Source organism: Aspergillus pseudotamarii, assembly GCF_009193445.1.
Source record: "Aspergillus pseudotamarii strain CBS 117625 unplaced genomic scaffold BDV38scaffold_27, whole genome shotgun sequence".
NCBI classification, from domain to species: Eukaryota; Fungi; Ascomycota; class Eurotiomycetes; order Eurotiales; family Aspergillaceae; genus Aspergillus; species Aspergillus pseudotamarii.
Window position 1 is genome coordinate 392,153 of NW_022475041.1, and position 18,633 is coordinate 410,785.

Below are 18,633 nucleotides of genomic sequence, written 5' to 3' on the forward strand. Positions count from 1 at the left end.
CCTAGAAGTCTCTGTGAACGTGTGCTTTATATAACTTAACTAACAACCGGTGGACAACTAGTGGGTTCATAACCGTGCTATGGAGCTAGATTAGGCGGTCCTAGTGTCTTGGAACTATCCAAGGATATGCAGTACGTCAACCTCGATGTTCGCCATTGCACATGTATTCTTCATACTGTAGGTCTGGTTGTCCCTCCCAGTAGAGGGTTTCTGGGTCACTCGAGTTATCAAACGTGTACTTCGCGCTTTCTTCCGGGATGAGAACTTTCGGCAATCCGTTGGCCGCTGCCGCCTCGGCTAGAAGCTGACACTGGCAAGCACGCTCCATGAGAGTCATCAGAAAACATGCTTCATCCACCGTGGAGCCAACAGTGAGCAGACCATGGTTCTGGAGAATCATACCCTTGCCCTTTGGTCCTACTCAGTCACGGCCGTCGTTAATACATGTTTCTGGAGCAGGCAGGGATTCAACAGACCCACCTAGCGCGGTACCAATGCGGTCACCTTCATCCTGTGTGAGTACAACCCCTCCAAAGTCCTGCAGGCTATCAGCGACAGAATGATGAGCGGGACTGGGATATTGCCAAACCTGATATACAGCCTGGGCATCACCATACAGGTACGCAGCATCTTGAGTAAGCATTTCTAGTGGCCGTCCGAATGCACTCCATGCCATACCATGGGGACTATGAGTATGACAAGCCGCCATAACGTCTGGTCGAGCCTTATGAACCGCACTGTGAATCAAAAATCCTGCAGCATTCGCTGGTCGACTCCGATTTCCTGGGAAAACCATTCAGTGCTAAGCTTGTATTGACGATTGGGGTTTGGGAAAGGAGGAGGCTTTTTCTTACCACCAATCGGCACCCCTTCATAGTCCACAAGGATCATGTCGCTGACTTTTAATAGGCCGAAGTGCACTGCTAATGGGTTCTGGGATGGATTAGTCTTATAGCTCTCCTTCAGGATCTCACATGGTGTGTTGCTGGGTGTACCGTCCAAAATGTGTGCGGATTTTCTGGGTCTCGCACCGAGATGTGACCGGCCATGCCGTCCGTATACCCCAAGCGTGCAAAGACGCGGAAAGCCAGCGCCATTTTCTCCAGCATCCATTGCCGCTGTGCAGCGAAGGTGGGATGCTTAGGGATACCAGGAAGGCAAACACCTTGAGAAATGAGTTGTAGTGGTGTCTTTACTTCCTGGTGGGTTTCATCTTCCTGCATGGGAGCCATAGTCACTATCCTAGCTTATACGCGCTATATGGTAAGAGATCCTGTGCAAACAACTAGAAGAAGGGAATTTAAATATTGCAAGCCGCAAGGAATGATCTAGTCCGGCAACAATACGTTCTATATAACGGCATTCCTAAAGCTTCAGGACTGCTTCTATGAGTCCATCCAGAGTGACCAAGCTGCGCTAAACCATTTATAGCAGGAAAGTACGGGATCTCGACAGCTAACCGAAGAGGAGAACCAATAAGATGTCAGCTTTCGTATTATTTGGCCCAGTTGCCTCTAGCTTGGTGGGAAACCGACGCCGTGAACTCCACATCCAGACCCGAATCGGGTAAGTTCGTACGAAGAACGTCTCGGCCGTCGATCTGTTCGAACGCCTGCTAGACGACAATGATCACACAACGCCCATGGATGGTCTCGCCTGTATCTATTGGCAGAAGGCCTGGATGGGTATGACGTTATCAAGAAAGCCCAAACCACTAGATCAACCGTTCTGAAGCGGGGAATCGTACAAATTCTACAAAAAGCGTTAGTGCACTCACGCATCGTGATCTGATAGTTGACCTATGCCGCATAGCAAAATACAGTGTCCTATCTATTATTTATAGTGTCCAGTGTAGCTCAGCATCCGAATAAGTTCTGTTCATCTGATCAAACTATCATTATCCGGGAAAAGACCCCAAAAATGCAACCCACACGAAAGCTAGCGATCGTCAAGTCGATCCAAGTTGCACCGGTGCGGTTATCTTTCAGGCGATTGCTGTCAACCACACAATTCGCGTCTCTGCAGCAGAATTGGAAAGCCAGGGGCCTTGGAGCGATTCATTCAAATGTGCGTACACGATTGCTGTTGCAACTTTTAGATCAACACCCAGCTAACATGTAATATCAAAGCAATCGCTGAGAAAGCCAAGGACAGTAAACGGCACACTTACTCATCCTTCGTATTCCTCGAGGAGTATCAACAATGTAGCTGCAGTAGAAGGAATGAGCCAACCGGAATTCTCGTCGAAACAAATCTCGACCAAAGTGCCCATTCCAATTGATGGGAAGAAAGCCGAATTTTCGGCGATCCTCCTACGTGACGCATGCTCGTGCCCATTGTGCGTGCACGAGTCGACCAAACAGAGGCTGTTTTCAACTGCCGACATACCGGCCGAGATTCAATCGCAAGCTGTGGAGACCGACGCTGCATCGGATTCGGTAAACATCAGATGGGAGAATGATGTACCCGGCTTTACTGAGGAGCATGTCACAACGTTGAGCATGGCAGCTTTACGGCAACTCAGCAGCTCCGGCTCCCTCCCCGGACATCAACAGGACTCTTTTCCGCCTCCAGCATTGTGGGGTCAGGAAGCTCCTAACCTGGTAGACTATGACTACAACACCTACATGCGGGACGATGGAACGCTTCACCAATTGATTAATCAACTCGAGACCGAGGGGCTGGCGTTCGTAACCAATGTTCCCGGTAAAGAGGAATCTTTAGCGACTATCGCAACTCGTATCGGACCGGTGAAGGATACGTTCTATGGCTATACGTGGGACGGTACGCCTCACTAACTACTACTTTTCATAGTTCAGACTCAGCTAACAGCCGTGGCAGTGCGCACTGTGCCGGAGGCGATCAATGCCGCATACACGTCCAATGATCTAGGCTTCCACACAGACCTACTGTACTTCCAGCAACCACCACACATCCAGCTTCTACATTGTATTCAATCTGCTTCCTCAGGAGGGGCTAGCGTATTCGCAGATGCCTTCAAGGCCGCAGTGGACTTGTTTCACATGGATGTGGACGCATTCGAGACCCTTGCGACCGTCCCCGTGAACTACCACTACAATCATCCGGATTCCAATGTGTATCGCACCACTAAGCCAGTCATTGGCCTTCGTCCCCTTCGCATCGGCAATACAATGTACACTGGTATTCAAGACTACATCAGGGATTGGCATGAGCTTAGTATGCGGAAGGGGGGATCTGGATGGACTGAGGCTATGCTAGTGGACTGCATGGACAAGATAAATTGGGGCCCTCCCTTTCTAGCACCTTTCTCAATCCATGAAGATCCCATACATCAGGAACAACTTGCCGACCCTGATCTCTCCGCACTGAACAGCAAGGTGGATCGGTGGCACCAGGCCGCCTCGAAGTTTAATGCTCTATTGCAGCGCCCAGAGTGCCTTTACGAGCGGAAGATGAAACCTGGGGAGTGTGTCTTATTCAACAACACAAGGATACTGCACTCCAGGAGGGCCTTTGACATGGCTGACATTGGAAAGCCAAGATGGTTAAGAGGGACTTATGTCGACAAAGACCCTTATTTTAGCAAACTGCGCGTACTGCAGCATAAGTTTAGATCGTCGAAAGCAGATTAGAGCCATGGCAAAGAATGAAGATGAACAGTTGTGAATGTTTCTCGACACTCTGGTGAAACGGTCATTGTGATTGTATGATGGACTCCTCCACCCGGAGTTAGAATCAAACCCTAGGAAAACCAGACTAAGATTATATCTTCAGCCAGGGTGCCAAGACCGTAGGACTGAATACGATAGAGTATGGATCACGCTGCCGACTCACCAATTGACCAATAGGGACCAGCAGGGAGGCCACTGGTGACCGTGTTCTTATATTGAATGTTCCAATTCATGTTCATCTTTCTTGTCTTTCGCCTGCTCTTCGTCTCATCATCAGGCTGCCAAGACTTCCTGGTGTCAGCGACTGGCATTAGAACGGCCAAGGCGCCAAGCGTGGAATCTTGGGTTTGGGCTTGTGAGATGGCTTACTCTCGAGGTAGTCATAAGAAGACAAAGCTATGTCGATCTCATAGCACATGTCAGCAGCCACTGCCGGGCACGGATTTAATCCTCCTACCCCCGAAACGGATTATATGACTGCCAAGAAGTGGCGTAGGCTCTCCACAATCGCGTGCTTCTTGAATCTTGAGAATGCAGAGAGGTTGTACAACCACTTGTGATGTTCCGATGGATTTCTTTACATATTCATGAAGAAACCGGGGATACATTAATTCGAATGAGTCCAAAGGGCCAGGATCCTTGTGATTGACTGAAGCTTATGATCTGATAGACTCATATCCAATTATCTGGCTGTTCTTGCAGTTTAGCCAAAGGAAAGAAAAAATTGTAAGACGTTTGAGGTTGGGATTCGCGTTAACTGAATGGAAGAAATGTGTACCTGGTCTATAATATCACCTAGGGACATTGACCCACAGTAAGCGAGTTGCATTCTACAGAATAGCGTGGTATACTCCGTCTCCGCCGCTTCCCATCTCGATAACCCTAGATGAATACAGCGCCGGTGGAATGAATACTACATATATCTCTATCCATATCAGTACAATGCTAACCACAAGTGATTAATTCTAGGCCCAAGCCGTACGTTGGAGAAGAGTGCAATAACCTCTAGCCTTGTCCACTTTCATCACCCACCCGAGTCTCCAGTGTCTGGCACAGGGCAAAGGATTGAAGCGGAATCGTAGTCAAAGTGTGCAATACTTTGCAGATGCCGCCAAGGATGCACACGTACAACAGCCCCTTGGCATATATCCGACCGAATGAAAAGCCTACAGAAGTCTATCCCTTCGCTTGGCAGGTCAGCGCACTCGGACTTATAATAGCACCAACCGTATATTGTATATATTTAAGCTCTTCATTTCATATGCTTTTTGACTGCCAACACAAAATAGTCTTACAGACGGTCTTCCAAACATCTCACAGAAACAATGAGACTCCTGAACTATCTACTCTCCCTCGTCCCTCTACTACAAACCGTGTCAACCTCTGGACCTGTTGCCATAATTGCCCGCCCTTCCCCAGCAAACGAAACTAGTGTAGTTCTCGGTGACACCTTTACTGGAGATGCATATATCGATGCCAGCCATGCGGACAATGATACCTGGATTGGCAACGTTTTGTTTACACCTTCCGCACGAACTCATTGGCACACTCACGCAAGAGGACAACTGCTACGTGTCATCGCTGGATCAGGATGGATTTGCGATAAAGGGGGTAGTCCCCAGCATTTGAGAGTTGGCGATATTGCTTGGTGTCCTCCAGGGGTTACTCACTGGCATGGAGCCGAGGAAGGAAGCTTTTTGGTTCATGAGGCCATTGCCTACGGGGCCACAGAATGGTTGGATGCCGTGGGGGATGAGGAGTACAGACAGGTAGGGTGTATTGATTGCTGAACGGGGCACCTGTCGGTATGGAAAGGTCATTTGATTGAATGCAATAGGAACTAACGGTACTTATAGTGGAAGAGGCTAGCAATACTGACGGGCTTGCGGGAGTTTGGGTTAGAGATGATAGGGATGAAGGAAGGTTGGTTTGAGGCCCTGTAATACATCACGTCAGTAAATATGTGTAGCTAGAGGTTGAATGCTAGCCAGAAGCGCTCGAAGAATAGAGCAGATCTAATTAACTGATTTGACGGATCTGAGGACCTGGTGGGTGTGTCATGTAGTTCGCGACTTGAATTTGCCTAATAGATTCAATGTCCGACAGGTGCTCATTCATGCAACATCACTGTCTATTCCAAAATACCGAGCAACCTCAATCAGACCTGAGCCTCCAACTTCGATCCAAAGATCGACAAATCCCTCGTCCCTGGCTCGTGCAATGGCTGTACTATCCCAGGCTTCTTCCAGCTCTCTCTCGACATAGATTGTCTGGAACCCACACTTTTTGGCGGCATACAAGTCCTCAAGATGAGCTGCGACGAGACAACATTGCGAGTTTCTGAAACCAAACCTGCGAGCAGCACCATGATAGACCTCTGGCGAGGGCTTGTAAGCACTGAAATGCTCTGCACTGGTGATGTGCTTAAAAGGCAAGAAATTGTGTTCTTGTAGGTCATCGAGGAGTTTTACATTACCATTGGATAATGTAGACGTCAGAAATTTAGTGTTCAGCAAGGAAAGGCCTGGCACACTGTCAGGGTATGAGTCGAGTCGATGCCAAGCGAGAGTCAAGCTTTTGAGATCGTCATCGTTAAACAAATCCCGGAGAAGCCATTTGACGAGAATGCTTTCCAACGAAATGCGATTGTACTCGTCTACTGAGACAAAGGGCTTAGATGCATCGTAAGTGTCTCCGAAGTTCATATATGAACGATGCCACTCCTCGGCGATCTGCTGCCAGCTTGAAGTGGGCATATCAGAGACACGTGCTCGCACAGCGGCACTCAAACATCGAGCTTGATCTTGCAAAGCCTTTTGTGCTGTAGCATTGAGTTCGTTTGCGATACAAAATCTCCATTCCACAATTGTGCCCAAGACATCGAAAAATAGCAAGGAAGGGAAACTATCCCGTGACATCTTCGTTAAAGCTTCTTTGTGAGATATCAAATAATGCAGACTGTTGCATAAACTATAGAGTATACCTGCAAGGATAGAAAAGACGTCTCCTCCAGTAACCCAGCGTTACAAACTAAACGGCCACAAAAGCGAACTTAAACGGCAAAAACAGGTGGCATGACCGGCCGGAACTGGTGTGAGTAGCGATATTATACTATCGAAATGAGATTGTGGCTTCCTTAAATGTTAACGTCAGTAAGCATCAACGACTTTCGACAACCTCGGGTTCTTATTGCTTAGGGTTGCATGTGACCAGCAAGTGGAATGTGTTCAACAAGACCCTCGGGTATCGCGTTTTCAGGATTATTAGACAAGGTGCCGCAACCAGTCAAATAGAACGAATCAAGTACTTAGGCCTCAGCACCGCCACAGGCGGGTCTTGGACACTTTTCCTCCGCCCTACGCTCATGGGCTGTCCGTGGGAGATGGTGTCCATTATAAGCTACCCATAGACGGGGAATATGAAGATATCGTAGGAATACTATCTTCCATAAGTTATGCTTTTAGACAAATATGCTTTTGGGTCCCACCTAGTAATTGCTCCATTTACTCTCATGCACAATTTTGGAATAGTCCATCATTGATTGAAGATCACGGCAGAACGGTGAGTAGAAAGATAGGTAGGCCTCAACAATCACGTATCCTGGTACCGTCCGAGCATTGTGCGAGCTTGTGGTGTTTCGATAACGTGTAGACTATATCGTATGGAACGTGAAATAGGCTTTCTGCCCTTCATCGCAGGGGGTACTTCATTAGTGACGTAGCAACCGCTCCGGCCTAACTCTCCCTCAGCATACGGTACGTTTTATTGATAAGTAAACACCGGAATAGGACACAGATACCTGTTCAGGAGCGATTGCTAAAACCTGTGCAGCATTAAACAAAAGGACAACAATAGTGTATGGAGAGATATAGTATGGTAGGTATTGTAGAAATGAACCTTCTTGGAGACGCTCCTAGACGAATGAAGTACACTTTCTCGGCACTTTATTATTTGAGGCTGCTTTACATAAATGGGTTGAGGGCTGGCTGTATGAGACAATCGTCCTACCATCTATATCTAAGAGAACTTCCATATTCCTATGTTTGATTCGCCATGCATTAGATCCAAAGCATTCATCTACGATAAATATATTATCCTCGGTCCATGGTAGCAATTCTTAGGTCTCTGCAGTCGCTCTAGCATCCAGGGGGATCTGAGATGAGATTCCCGTAGCCTGGAGGCCACCATTTCACGATCCTCTTGCGCCGTATAACTCTGGGTTATCGTTCTCTTCTGTCTACTTGACATTGTATCGGAACTTTCCGTCGTGTGCTCAAGAACTAAGGTTATAGTTGACTTTCGGGTGCTCATTAACTACTATATTATCTGCCACGTCCTTCATAGTTGACCGCGAAGACCAGTTGTGCTTACAAAGTACTCTTGCATGTTGAGGGCTGCAGTATGCCAGAAACTTTGTTTCGGTAACGACTTTGAGTGAGAAGATCCTCCCGCGGATTCTTTGGTTATGGTAAAGCTGCCGATAAGGCCAAGATGGGCGGAGAGGATAGCGACAAAAAACTACGGCGACTGTTCCCTCGAACCGTAGAATGACTACTGCGGCACCATCCCTATCCCTAACTGGCTATAAGCCCGAGTAAGCCGCTTGGACTGGTAGACTTGTGAGCCACCCTTACTGCTTTTGGCGCGAGCCCCATTGTTGGACAGTTCCACAAGAGCTACCAGCCAACGCTGATCCGTACCCAGTAGATGGAAATCCAGCTCGGAATCGCAGAGAAATGCTCATTATTGGGGGTGTAATTCTTTTACGTTGATCACAAACAGGACCAAGCGTAAGGACATCCGACCAAACCTAGGGCACCCTAGTCTTGTAACCCTAGTCTTGTAACCAGTATCTTTCACCAAAGTATCATTTCTGATCCAGTTTCTCTTAATATGGCGCACCAACTAAGATTGGGACAACCTGGTTGCCGAGTATCGTATTCCAGCCATATGGCCTTAACTAGCCGTAGTATACTGCCACTCACATTATGTGGAAGCATGTGTTGGAGACTACTCAGTCGGGCCCAACTAAGGCGTCTCGCTCTGGATACTCCCAAACCCGATTGCGGAATGAATGTATCTGGGGCACATAGTGACGATGTTGAGGTGCATTGACACGGGTTTTCAGGCAGGGCCAACACCAGCCATCCAGCATCGCGCAAACGCTGCTGCATCTGCAAGGCAGGTGGTTCCAAGTAGAGACACTGAACAGCCTAGCAACTCTTTGGGGTGCTCCAGCCACATGAAGGTCACCTTGTGGTACTGCACATGTGTCCACTCTGAGGCCCGCGGCTTCGGAAACGTAAAGCATGTGATGAATCGATTTAGAACCCGAATCCGCAGGGATTTGCTCCAGAGTTGCGACAAGTTGCAGGGGTAATGTAAGCAGAAACTCTGCGCGAGACTGCTCAGTCACGGCGGTATCGGCTGTTTCGTCATTCGGCAGTGCATCGGTGATAATGAAGTCACCATGTCTTTCTTCAGGTATCATAGAAAGACCACCAAATGTAAAGCGCAGCTGCAACAGTGCGGGTTGGCGGTATGCTTCAGCTGTTTGTAGCAGATGCGAGATGGGCGTATTATCGTCCCGCGTCTGGACGGGAAACCCTTGTGTCTCTTCCATGATGGTGAGCGTGCTGAAATCCATCGCTAGCAAGTTTGTCCGCAAATCGCACGCAAAGAATATGTCACAAGCCGAGCTGCGTCTCATAAGAATCACTAGGGGATTGTTGTTCTTTGTCTCCTGGCACACATTGCGACACAAAGCCAATACCTGTCCGAAGACATCGACCACCTCCTTCGAGACGCCACACCAGGCATTGGGCCCGGTCCTTAAGAGGGCCTGCCCTGCATCGTCGGGTAGTGTGTTGTTGCAGAGGGAATTGCAATTGCCGTCCTGCACATGCAGCACTTGAAGAAATCTGGCTTTGTATTGTCCTCGCATCCTATCAACCTGGGCGGCGATTGAGCCACAGCCCACTGAGCTGAGAATCATTTCCCAGGAGGTTAATTTCTGACAGAAATATGCGTGCAGCAAGGCTTCTGTTGCCGAGAGTTGTACTCTGTAAATGGAAAGCAAGTTGCGAGCCGCTTCCAGCCACAGATGCTCTGGAATTGCGTGGGTACTCCAATGCAACGAGGTACCCAATGCAAACACTGCGAAGACTACATTCGCTGTAACTATCGGTGACTGAGAAGCCACTACTTGAGATATGCCCTGATCAATGGCTGTGGTAGCCTGTGCGGTCAGGGATGGTAAGGTCTCCCTGGGCTGAGGCATGCTGTCCAGAAGGCAGGCGGCGGACATGACCTGCATAGTGTAAAAAACGGCCTCTGACGTGGTCCATACACTCCAAGCTAATTGGCGGTTATAATTGACCTCCGAGTCAAATGTGGAGCCCATTTGACAAATGTAGCGAAACCAGTACTGGATCAACGAGGTTAGTAAGTGGACCGGGGTCTTCAAGATCCCGTTACCTGGCATACCCAGTCGATCATGCGACACATTGGAAACACCACCGGTGATGGTTGAGTGCAAGTCTAAACTACCATTCCGTTGTGCCCTGGCACTGGGTGTTATGGCTTGCCATATTGATGGAACCGTAGTTCGCCAGTCGAAATCAGCGTCCACAGTCAAGGGATTGACTCCGCCGCGTGCTGGACTTAAGGTGTTTGAACGATTCATTGATTGGCACGCCGGGCTATTGTGCTCAATCGCTTGACATCTGGTAGGAGGAGCAGAGCCATATTTGGATTGACCATGGCATGTCTCACTGTGCAACGTCGTCTGGAACCGCTCATGCTTCTTTGACCAGCGCAGGTGTTGGTGAAACCCGGGACACTGGCAGCCAAGTCTCACACAGTTCCTGCAGGCCGGGCGGTTCTCATCGCGTTTAATCTACCACCGTCAAACGCACGAACAAAACAATCATAATACCCGAGTTGCGACTGACCCATCTGGCTTTGCACCTTGCACAGCCATGTCATGATTTTACTGTCCTTCTACGGGTATGCTTGGTCCTGGGCATTGGATAGGCTCCACTGTCTCAATCTGAACCAATCGTCTCCATATTGTGTGGAGCAGGAATAGCAGCTGGAAATCGAAGGACAGTAGGTGTTGGACAGATCGTTTAGCATCACGGACCGATCCCGCATTTAACCTAATCCCAAAATTTCTCTCTCGGAGTAGAATGCGCGAAGGCACCTACCGCTCCGGCAGCTTCTGGAGCAATCAGGCGAGCTTCTCAGTTTACTCCCTCACGAATCCGCGAACAGTATATACGATTGCTTGTAACTTGTAGAATAGTATAATAGTCTAGAAGCTGTATTACACTCAATTTTAAGATCTATCGAACTCCTCGCTCTACTTCCATCCACTCTTATGTTGACCGTGGGTTCCCAATTTGGCTTAGCCAGGACCTCACCCGAAAATTTTCGATTCCCAAATTCCACCTACATGAGCATTTGATTTCTTATAAATATCAAGGCTGGACGACTTAGCACGAATAATATGGATATCACTCTTTCTTACAGGTACCTCTGGGTGGGACCCTAAAAAAATATATAAACCTATCTTCAGCCAACAACTGTAGAAGGTCAGATCCTTAGCCCTACATTTATATATAACCATAGGCTAAATGGAGTATACACTCCCCCGATACACTTTTACTTGAGAAACTTGTTTATTCGTTTAATCTTTCAAAGATCCCTTAATTCTGTGACATTACCTGATTTAACTATCTCTATATACCTTCCACACTCTCTATAGACATGGACGCGAAACGCTTGAATAGAGTGGTAGTGGTTCGGGTTGTCCTGGAGTTTGAAGCGGAAACCGAGTCAGGTGCCGTAGGCCAGGGGGTGCCATTCACAAGACTAAGTGCAAACCCCAGGATGAAAGGATCTTCGAGAAGTATTTACGATTGATGTGACTTGGGGGGTGGAGTGCGAGAGGTTGACATGGAAGGAGGATGGGAAGGCGTAAAAGGTAAAAAGAATTGGGATTGAGCGACATTTTCTATCATGATTGCGCAGGCCCTTGTAGTTTGGCAAGCAGCTGAGTTTGACCATAAGAGGCCATTTTTCAGCGTTCTTTTCGTTATGGGTTGAAGCACACCGAGCACTTCCTGAGGGTAAGCACTGGTATTATGGCTTAAACAATGGTTGGGAAGTGCAGAATAGTGGTATTTTTCAATTTTGTATTCACAGATGATCAAATGCGAGGTGTATATCGTCAGTTGAGGCTACACATGGGCCCCTCAGGAATTGAACCGGCCACTCAATCGATGTGATGCGTAATGGGCTCAGTTGGCAGCGTCTTCCGGGTCTCGGGGGGCGTCTCCCCAGGCGTCTGGTATAATTAGATTCTGTCCGTTCACGAGTTCCCATATTCAAAGCAGGACAGCTTACATCTGAAGGTACTCTTTCCACCTCGGCCATCGCATGGTCGTCTCCCCTCCCTTGTATCGCTTTTCGCGCCAGGGTCTGCCTACGCAGACACACGATCGGATACCCCAGCAAAAGAATCGCAACCCCCATACAAACAGCCGCGAAAACTTGCAAGGGCCACCACCGCGAGCCTCTGACCAGAGCACCTCCGATCGGGGGCCCGATCAGGATGCCGACGGCTGCGCATGCCCAGTACATGCCTGACCGAGTGCCCAGGACGTCGAGAGACGGACAGAGCAGCGGGATGATCGCGCCCGGCAACGCGACAATCACGCTCGTCGTGAGACCCCAGAAGACCGACCAGATGATGACACCCGTCCCCGAGTCCACGGCCATCCAGCACAGCAGCATGCACACACAGCAGGCCAGTCCGAATGTATACGTTTCGAGGGGTCCGGTCTTCATCGCGGCGAATCCCGCGGCTAATCGGCCGAAGACCGAGGCCGCGTTGACCATAGGGACGAGATAGTACGCCAGCTCGGCGTTGGAGAAGCCCGCAGTACCCGTCTGCGCGAAGACAGGCAGGTATATGAGCGGGAGATAGTACGCGATGCCAGCGAAAAAGGCCGAGATACTGGCGAGCAGAAACGGCGGATCAGTTAACGCGGAGGGGTCGAAGACTCGCCGGACGGTGGCGCTGGGGACGGGCTTATACCGTAGAATGGTCCCGGCCATGAGATATGTGGCGAGGATCACGAAGGCAACACTCCGGACCGCCCAGGGGAAGCCCACTTTCGCCTGTATCTGACGCAGCATTATGGGATAGATGATCCCCCCAATGCCCGCGCCGGATGCGATGAGCGCCATGAATTTGGGGCGTCGGAATTCTTCTAGGCTGGCAGCGGCGGACGAAATACTGGGAACAAAGAGCATCCCGCCGCCAATCCCGATACAGATCCCCTGGGACAAGAACACCTGGTAGTACTTCGTCGAGAGGCTGATCATCATGAGGCCGAAGACCTCGAAAAAGCTGCCCAAGACGACCAAGGGCCGTAGATAGCCATGATCGTAGAGTGAACCGGTGATTAAACCGCCGAGGAGCAGGATGAAGGCGCAGATCGTTGAAACCCAGGAAATCTCCGATCTCGACTTAGAGGACAGCCCCTGCTGTTCCCAGTAGGCCTGGAAGGTACCAAACGATAGCAGTATACCCCTGCCCTGATCCGTAAGCGCTGTGCTGCTGCTTCTGTGTCGCTAATCTTGCCCCTAATAATCATATTGGACCACAGAAAGACTAACCAGGTGTTCAGGAACACCACAAACGCGGACAAGACTTGTGTCCATTGCTGTGTGGTTACGGGCCTTGGGTCCATGGGGCCCGAGGGTGATAATACTATGTTGTTGATCGTTACTCCAGGGTACACTGGGCCATGGAGAGAAGAACAAAAAAAAAACGAAAAAAAAAGGAAAACAAAAAATAGAAGAAAAATTAAACAAATTTAGTTTCGAAGAAAACAACCAAAGAATAAAAAAAGAGAAAAGAAAAGAAAAGAAGGGGGAGGCTTCGTAAGCCACGCAGGGGGCAAGACAAGGGTTGGTTTTCTTTCATTCCTTTGTTCCTTTTCCTTTCGTGCTTGGGTATTTCAACTGCAAGGCTCCAACCCTTCTTTTTCTTTGCTCTCGTATATCGGGCGTCTCCAAAGTATTCCCGGGGTTGCAGTTCAAAACCAAAATTTGGTGAAAGCGATTTGGACATACATAATGGCTACTTCTCCCACGAGTCTGTCCCAAGCCTTGGACTTTCAGCCGTCTAGCGGCCCTTCAACCACCCTGCAGCTCCCCTCAGACATCGGGATCGGCAATGGTATCTAACAAACATCCTGCCCCCTCCAGCATTCCCTTGTATTTATTTATATTTATTTGGAGAGCGCGAACTGACTCGCCGGGCGGGGGGTATAGTGACAATTGGAGGCTACATCGCCTGTGTGATGGCCAAATATGCCCTCCACTATGCCCGGCACCATCCGAAGATGCACCATCAGGTTGATCTTCGCTCCGCAGTCGTGCAATTCTATCGGCCCGTGTTCCCCACCAAGCCGATGACGATGACGTTGCGAGAGGTGAGCATCGGCAAGGGATGGTCCACCTTGCGCATCGAGTCATTCCAGGGTGAGAAACTGACGACATCGGGGGATCTGGTGTGAGTAGATGTCGACAGTGGTTCGCAAGAACTGAAAGAACGAGAATGCACTAATACAAATGGTGGGCCTGTCAGACTCACTAATTTCTCCACCGAAGGCGTGACGCTTCAAACGGGCTGGCGTCCCTCGCCTGAGCCCAAACCCATCGACCTCACGAAGCTTGAGACCGACAGCCATCCCGACTGGATCTCCTACCACTGCGCCTTCTACCCGGATGGGTTCCGACGGGGACATTCCTACGCCAAGGCCTTCATCCCGAGAATCCCGCGCCAGGAAGCCACCTTCGTCGAGCAGTGGATTGAACCAGGCTGGGACTGCCACCCGCAGGGCTCTCTGGTACGGACCGGGACAGGAACAGATACCGACGCGCGGTGGACCAACGAGATGATTCAATTCATAGTGGAAATGCCGCTTCCGGTCCAAGAGAACCTGTTCCCGCCCATCGAAGGCAAACCGTCGACGGGAAGCATAGCAGCCACGCTGGAGTTTGCCGAGCTGCAGCAGAAGGCGCGCGTGGAAGGTCGAGAAGATTGGAGAGCGCTGGAGGATGACGGCTCCACGAGGCTCAAGGCGAGAATGGTCAATGTCTCGTTGACCTTGTCGACGGAGATCAAACAACGACTGCCGTCCGAGGGCGTTCGCTGGCTGTACCTGCGGAATGAATGCAAGCGCATTCTGCAGGGACGGATGGATATGGAGGTTTTGCTGTTTGACGAGAAGATGGATTTGATTGCGATCAGTCATCAGACAGCGGTTCTGATTCCGCCGGCTTCTAAGATTCAGAAGCTGTGAACCTGCGTTCGGGGTGTATCAGGGGCAGCGACCAGTTGGGCGCTGTGTCACATAAACGGGACCGAACCCGTCGATGTTAGATGAATTTACCATGCGTCAGTATTCCTCTTGGATTATGATATTCTCTATTTTCTCGGTAGCTATCTATGCTTTACCCCCGTGTCCTGAGCTTCCCGGATCCTTACACAAGCTGCCATCTGAACTCTCTCTCCCCCGTTCCCTCGTAGGTGCATTCTTCAGCTGCCCCTTCAGGATCTGCTGCGACCTCCACTCATTCCATTTATCCACCGACCTGGTCTCATTCGTCTCCCCAGGCTGCAACGGCGGGACAATGCCCCCCACAAAACGCGCCAACGACGCATTCTGTCTCGGCCGCAGTAAATACGCCACACTTCTCCGCGGAACCATCGCCTGGTCCCCGGGGGCCGTGACGACCCGATGCAGGGAGCTGCGCAGCAGGCCCCCAGTCCACAGCTCGAGGGTGTCGGCGACATTGACGACAGCGCAGCCAGGCTCCGGACGAATAAACTGCCAGTTCTCGTGCACGTTGGCCGCACCCGGGGGAAGGACTTGCAGCCCGCCCGCGACGTTGAAGAGGAGCGTCATGATACCCATGTCGGTATGGCCACCAAAGGAGATTTGACGGTAGTCGGGTTGCTGGGCGCTCGGAGGGGTCCAGATGAGACGGACGAGGGTCCCAGAGCGTTCCGCGGGAGGACACATGGCGGAGACCGTTCCGGGGGCGATGCCGAGGCCCGTCTCGAGGCTGGCGAGCACACGATCCAACACAGCATGGCTGCAGGAGATGAAGTCGCGGGTTTGGGCTGTCTTGCGAGTGATGGTCTCCGGGTGAGGGAGCTGGGGCTCGGCGGAAGCGTTTTGGAGCATGTCATCCTGGGCGATAGAGTAGACGTAGATGTGGTCGAACTGTCCGGGCGCTGTCTTGGTGGTCCCGATCGACTTATACCTGATGTGCTCGTTAGCCAGGTAATGAAAGAGGGCAGTCGGAGAGCACCACATACCGTGTAAAATCGGGAGGTGTGTGATGATATCTGTTCAGCGTGTCGTGGTCCATCTCCGATAGGTCGCCCGTCAGAGAAAACATGTCTTCTGCATATTGCAGCATTGCCGTTCCTCGGTCGGAATCGTACATATCCAGGAGAAAGAAACCCCACTGTTGACATGCGGAAAGGAGCTTCTGGGCTTCTGCTGGACAATTGCGTTCCAGCGCCGAGAGAGAGACTTTGGTCAGGGCCACCACGGGCAAACCCGAGGGGAAAGGGGGGCATTGCTCAAAAAGCTTGGACGTTGGCATTGCTGCGCAGGGACTGATCGTGCTTAAACCCCTTGTCCGTGGAGGACAAGATCTGCAGTAGGCGGGATGAAGGGATTATATATATAGGAAAAGAACAATACTACACCAACCAATCTATAGAGGCACGAGACTTAAGGTGCAAGTGTGACCTTTACGAGAAGTAGACCCATTTTACTTCCGGTCTTCCTTTCACATTGGCGCCAAGTCGAAATGGTTGGTTCGTTCGTCTAGAAAGAGCCCTGAAGTAAGGTAAAACTTTGAAGTGGGGGTGGCATCCGTCGCGTGCTACTGGCAGTCAACGTGGTGGTGGGTCACGGTGGTATGTAGCAGAATGAAAGTACCCTGCAGATCTCTAGTAATCAAAATGAGTCCAATAAGCAGAATCAGGACGGAACGCGGGGTTCTTTGGACCGGGATATCTGGATCCTGGTCCTTTAGATCAGGCGATGCTGAGACTTGGCCCCAAACCCACGCCGGCAAGAAGCGAACTGCATTCGCGCTAATGTTCGCCCGGGTTGGATCAAATCATGTATCTAGCCAAATTAAGCCTCCCTCGGACGGATAGCCGATAGAATTGTCATTAAGTCACGGGCCTAGCTCTTACACGCTAAATACACGCTACTCTTCCCCAGCCGCTGTCGTCATGGAAGACACCTGAGTCGAAGACTTTTTCTGGCCACTATACTGATTCGAGAGGTCGTAGTAATTCTGCCTGTCTCTCAGCAGTCCATTGCGGCGGTCATCCGAGACTGTCCTCCTCTTGAAGATCGGAACACAGGCCGGAATGCAGGCGGCAATGATCCCAGCAGATTGCTCCACAATGCAAAACACCGTGAGCCACGTCATATTAACTGGTAGGTTCCATCATTAATCAAGTAAGGAAGGCTGCAAGGGGTATAAAGACGGGGACTTACAGGACAGGCCTCGACTACTCTGGTAATGCTGCCAATAGGAGCGCAGCGCGTTGGAGATGGTGGCGATGAGGCCCAGGCTCATGAGGCCACAAATGAAGACCTTCCTCCCCCGCTGGATTCGGATTCCCCAGAGAATAATAGCCGGCGCTGAGGTCAAGCAGAGATCGACCACAATGGTCAACGCGGATTGCGCGTAGGCGGCGGTATACATGCCGGTAACCGGCACGCATACGGGGGGAATACTATCGCTCCAAAGTGGCGTGCAGGACATCGACAAGACAATGATGATTGCGATAGTGATCAAGGTCATAGGAATCATCAGGATAACCAGCGCCCAGCGGATTTGCCGATCATCTCGAATACGAAGGATGTAACAGCAGATAGAAAACTTCGTGACGAGCGTACAAACAATACTCGCCATCTCGAAGAATGTGTTGTATCTGATATTTCGTAGCCTACCAGGGTCGGATGGGGTGGGATGCAGGGGATTTGAGCCCAGGTTTGCGGCGAGTTGGATTAGGACAAGGCCGACGACAGAGCATAGCCAAGCAATCACAATCGTATAGTCGTCCCATCCCCAGTTGCGACCTGTGATAGCCATTCGCATCCATACTCGTGCGATGACGAGGATGAGGGCGATAGCTGTGAGCAGGTAATACTCAACCAGGATGCCTGTGGTCATAGACCGTGGTGAGGAAGATGCCGCCATTCTGGATACCGTCAAAGAACAGGAGCGATCGAAAAGAGAGGGATGATGGATACAGAACGACTCCAAGGTAGCGAACCACACGGGTTTTGACAGTCATGCGCCATGGGAATTGGCCCCATTGCGTCTCCTCGCTGCCCCTTGAAGCTCAGGGCGATGGTAGGCTGGTAGGCTGATCGCACTGCCTGGACCCATGTCAGTGATAGATATGGATTGTACACAGTCCCCGGATCTTCGCCGGAGTCCCATGTTTTCCCCCTCGGACACTCTCGGCCCTCCATGCACCTTGCGCATTCCTAGGCGTCCCATGTCGCAAGGGGGAGTCTCAGGAGGTAACCACAGCCCCCACCTCTACCCCCCCCCCCCCCCCCCCCCCCTTTTTTTTTTCCCATTCTGAGGGGGCTAAAGGTTGTTATATCGGTTGTTATTGCGTGTGTGTAGGACATAGAGAATGTGGTGGGAAGGCTGCCCGATATGCGACTCTGCTCCGGGGGAGGGGGGAATTTGTCGCATTAAAATTCAGTCCTACGAGTGATTACGAAGCTGACAGCCTAGCCAAGCCAGTAGGCGGAAGATAAGCAAGCGCCATATAAAGCTGACATTGCTTGGCTTTACCATCTTGGTCATTTGTAGCCCCTCTCGACTGTAGGAAAAGTACAGTACA

The 18,633-nt window shown here is 50.6% G+C and overlaps 9 protein-coding genes across 9 annotated transcripts; 3 read left to right on the forward strand and 6 right to left on the reverse strand.

Moving 5' to 3' along the window:
* Positions 1-136: 136 nt before the first annotated feature.
* On the reverse strand, positions 137-1,232 carry BDV38DRAFT_292988 (arad-like aldolase/epimerase; the record flags this gene model as incomplete). Its single annotated transcript, XM_032062135.1, has 5 exons — positions 137-417; positions 481-538; positions 590-783; positions 855-933; positions 996-1,232. 5 exons carry the CDS (start codon positions 1,230-1,232, stop codon positions 137-139), a joined length of 849 nt encoding a protein of 282 aa, XP_031913584.1.
* A 990-nt stretch (positions 1,233-2,222) lies between these two features.
* BDV38DRAFT_271363 (Clavaminate synthase-like protein) lies at positions 2,223-3,614 on the forward strand (the record flags this gene model as incomplete). The annotated part of the gene is made up of 2 exons (XM_032057305.1): positions 2,223-2,784; positions 2,842-3,614. The coding sequence occupies 2 exons, from the start codon at positions 2,223-2,225 to the stop codon at positions 3,612-3,614; spliced, it is 1,335 nt and encodes a 444-aa protein (XP_031913585.1).
* A 1,364-nt stretch (positions 3,615-4,978) lies between these two features.
* On the forward strand, positions 4,979-5,596 carry BDV38DRAFT_283075 (cupin domain-containing protein; the record flags this gene model as incomplete). The annotated part of the gene is made up of 2 exons (XM_032059953.1): positions 4,979-5,422; positions 5,510-5,596. 2 exons carry the CDS (start codon positions 4,979-4,981, stop codon positions 5,594-5,596), a joined length of 531 nt encoding a protein of 176 aa, XP_031913586.1.
* A 171-nt stretch (positions 5,597-5,767) lies between these two features.
* On the reverse strand, positions 5,768-6,571 carry BDV38DRAFT_292989 (HAD-like domain-containing protein; the record flags this gene model as incomplete). The annotated part of the gene is made up of 1 exon (XM_032062136.1): positions 5,768-6,571. One exon carries the CDS (start codon positions 6,569-6,571, stop codon positions 5,768-5,770), a length of 804 nt encoding a protein of 267 aa, XP_031913587.1.
* Positions 6,572-8,667: 2,096 nt separating this feature from the next.
* On the reverse strand, positions 8,668-10,338 carry BDV38DRAFT_283077 (uncharacterized protein; the record flags this gene model as incomplete). The annotated part of the gene is made up of 1 exon (XM_032059954.1): positions 8,668-10,338. One exon carries the CDS (start codon positions 10,336-10,338, stop codon positions 8,668-8,670), a length of 1,671 nt encoding a protein of 556 aa, XP_031913588.1.
* Positions 10,339-11,956: 1,618 nt separating this feature from the next.
* On the reverse strand, positions 11,957-13,414 carry BDV38DRAFT_292990 (putative MFS monocarboxylate transporter; the record flags this gene model as incomplete). The annotated part of the gene is made up of 3 exons (XM_032062137.1): positions 11,957-12,003; positions 12,146-13,254; positions 13,341-13,414. The coding sequence occupies 3 exons, from the start codon at positions 13,412-13,414 to the stop codon at positions 11,957-11,959; spliced, it is 1,230 nt and encodes a 409-aa protein (XP_031913589.1).
* Positions 13,415-13,802: 388 nt separating this feature from the next.
* BDV38DRAFT_271369 (thioesterase family protein) lies at positions 13,803-15,034 on the forward strand (the record flags this gene model as incomplete). The annotated part of the gene is made up of 3 exons (XM_032057306.1): positions 13,803-13,905; positions 14,001-14,241; positions 14,317-15,034. 3 exons carry the CDS (start codon positions 13,803-13,805, stop codon positions 15,032-15,034), a joined length of 1,062 nt encoding a protein of 353 aa, XP_031913590.1.
* Positions 15,035-15,178: 144 nt separating this feature from the next.
* On the reverse strand, positions 15,179-16,349 carry BDV38DRAFT_292995 (oxidoreductase; the record flags this gene model as incomplete). Its single annotated transcript, XM_032062138.1, has 2 exons — positions 15,179-16,001; positions 16,057-16,349. The coding sequence occupies 2 exons, from the start codon at positions 16,347-16,349 to the stop codon at positions 15,179-15,181; spliced, it is 1,116 nt and encodes a 371-aa protein (XP_031913591.1).
* Positions 16,350-16,967: 618 nt separating this feature from the next.
* BDV38DRAFT_292996 (uncharacterized protein) lies at positions 16,968-17,972 on the reverse strand (the record flags this gene model as incomplete). The annotated part of the gene is made up of 2 exons (XM_032062139.1): positions 16,968-17,200; positions 17,264-17,972. The coding sequence occupies 2 exons, from the start codon at positions 17,970-17,972 to the stop codon at positions 16,968-16,970; spliced, it is 942 nt and encodes a 313-aa protein (XP_031913592.1).
* Between the last annotated feature and the right edge of the window lie 661 nt (positions 17,973-18,633).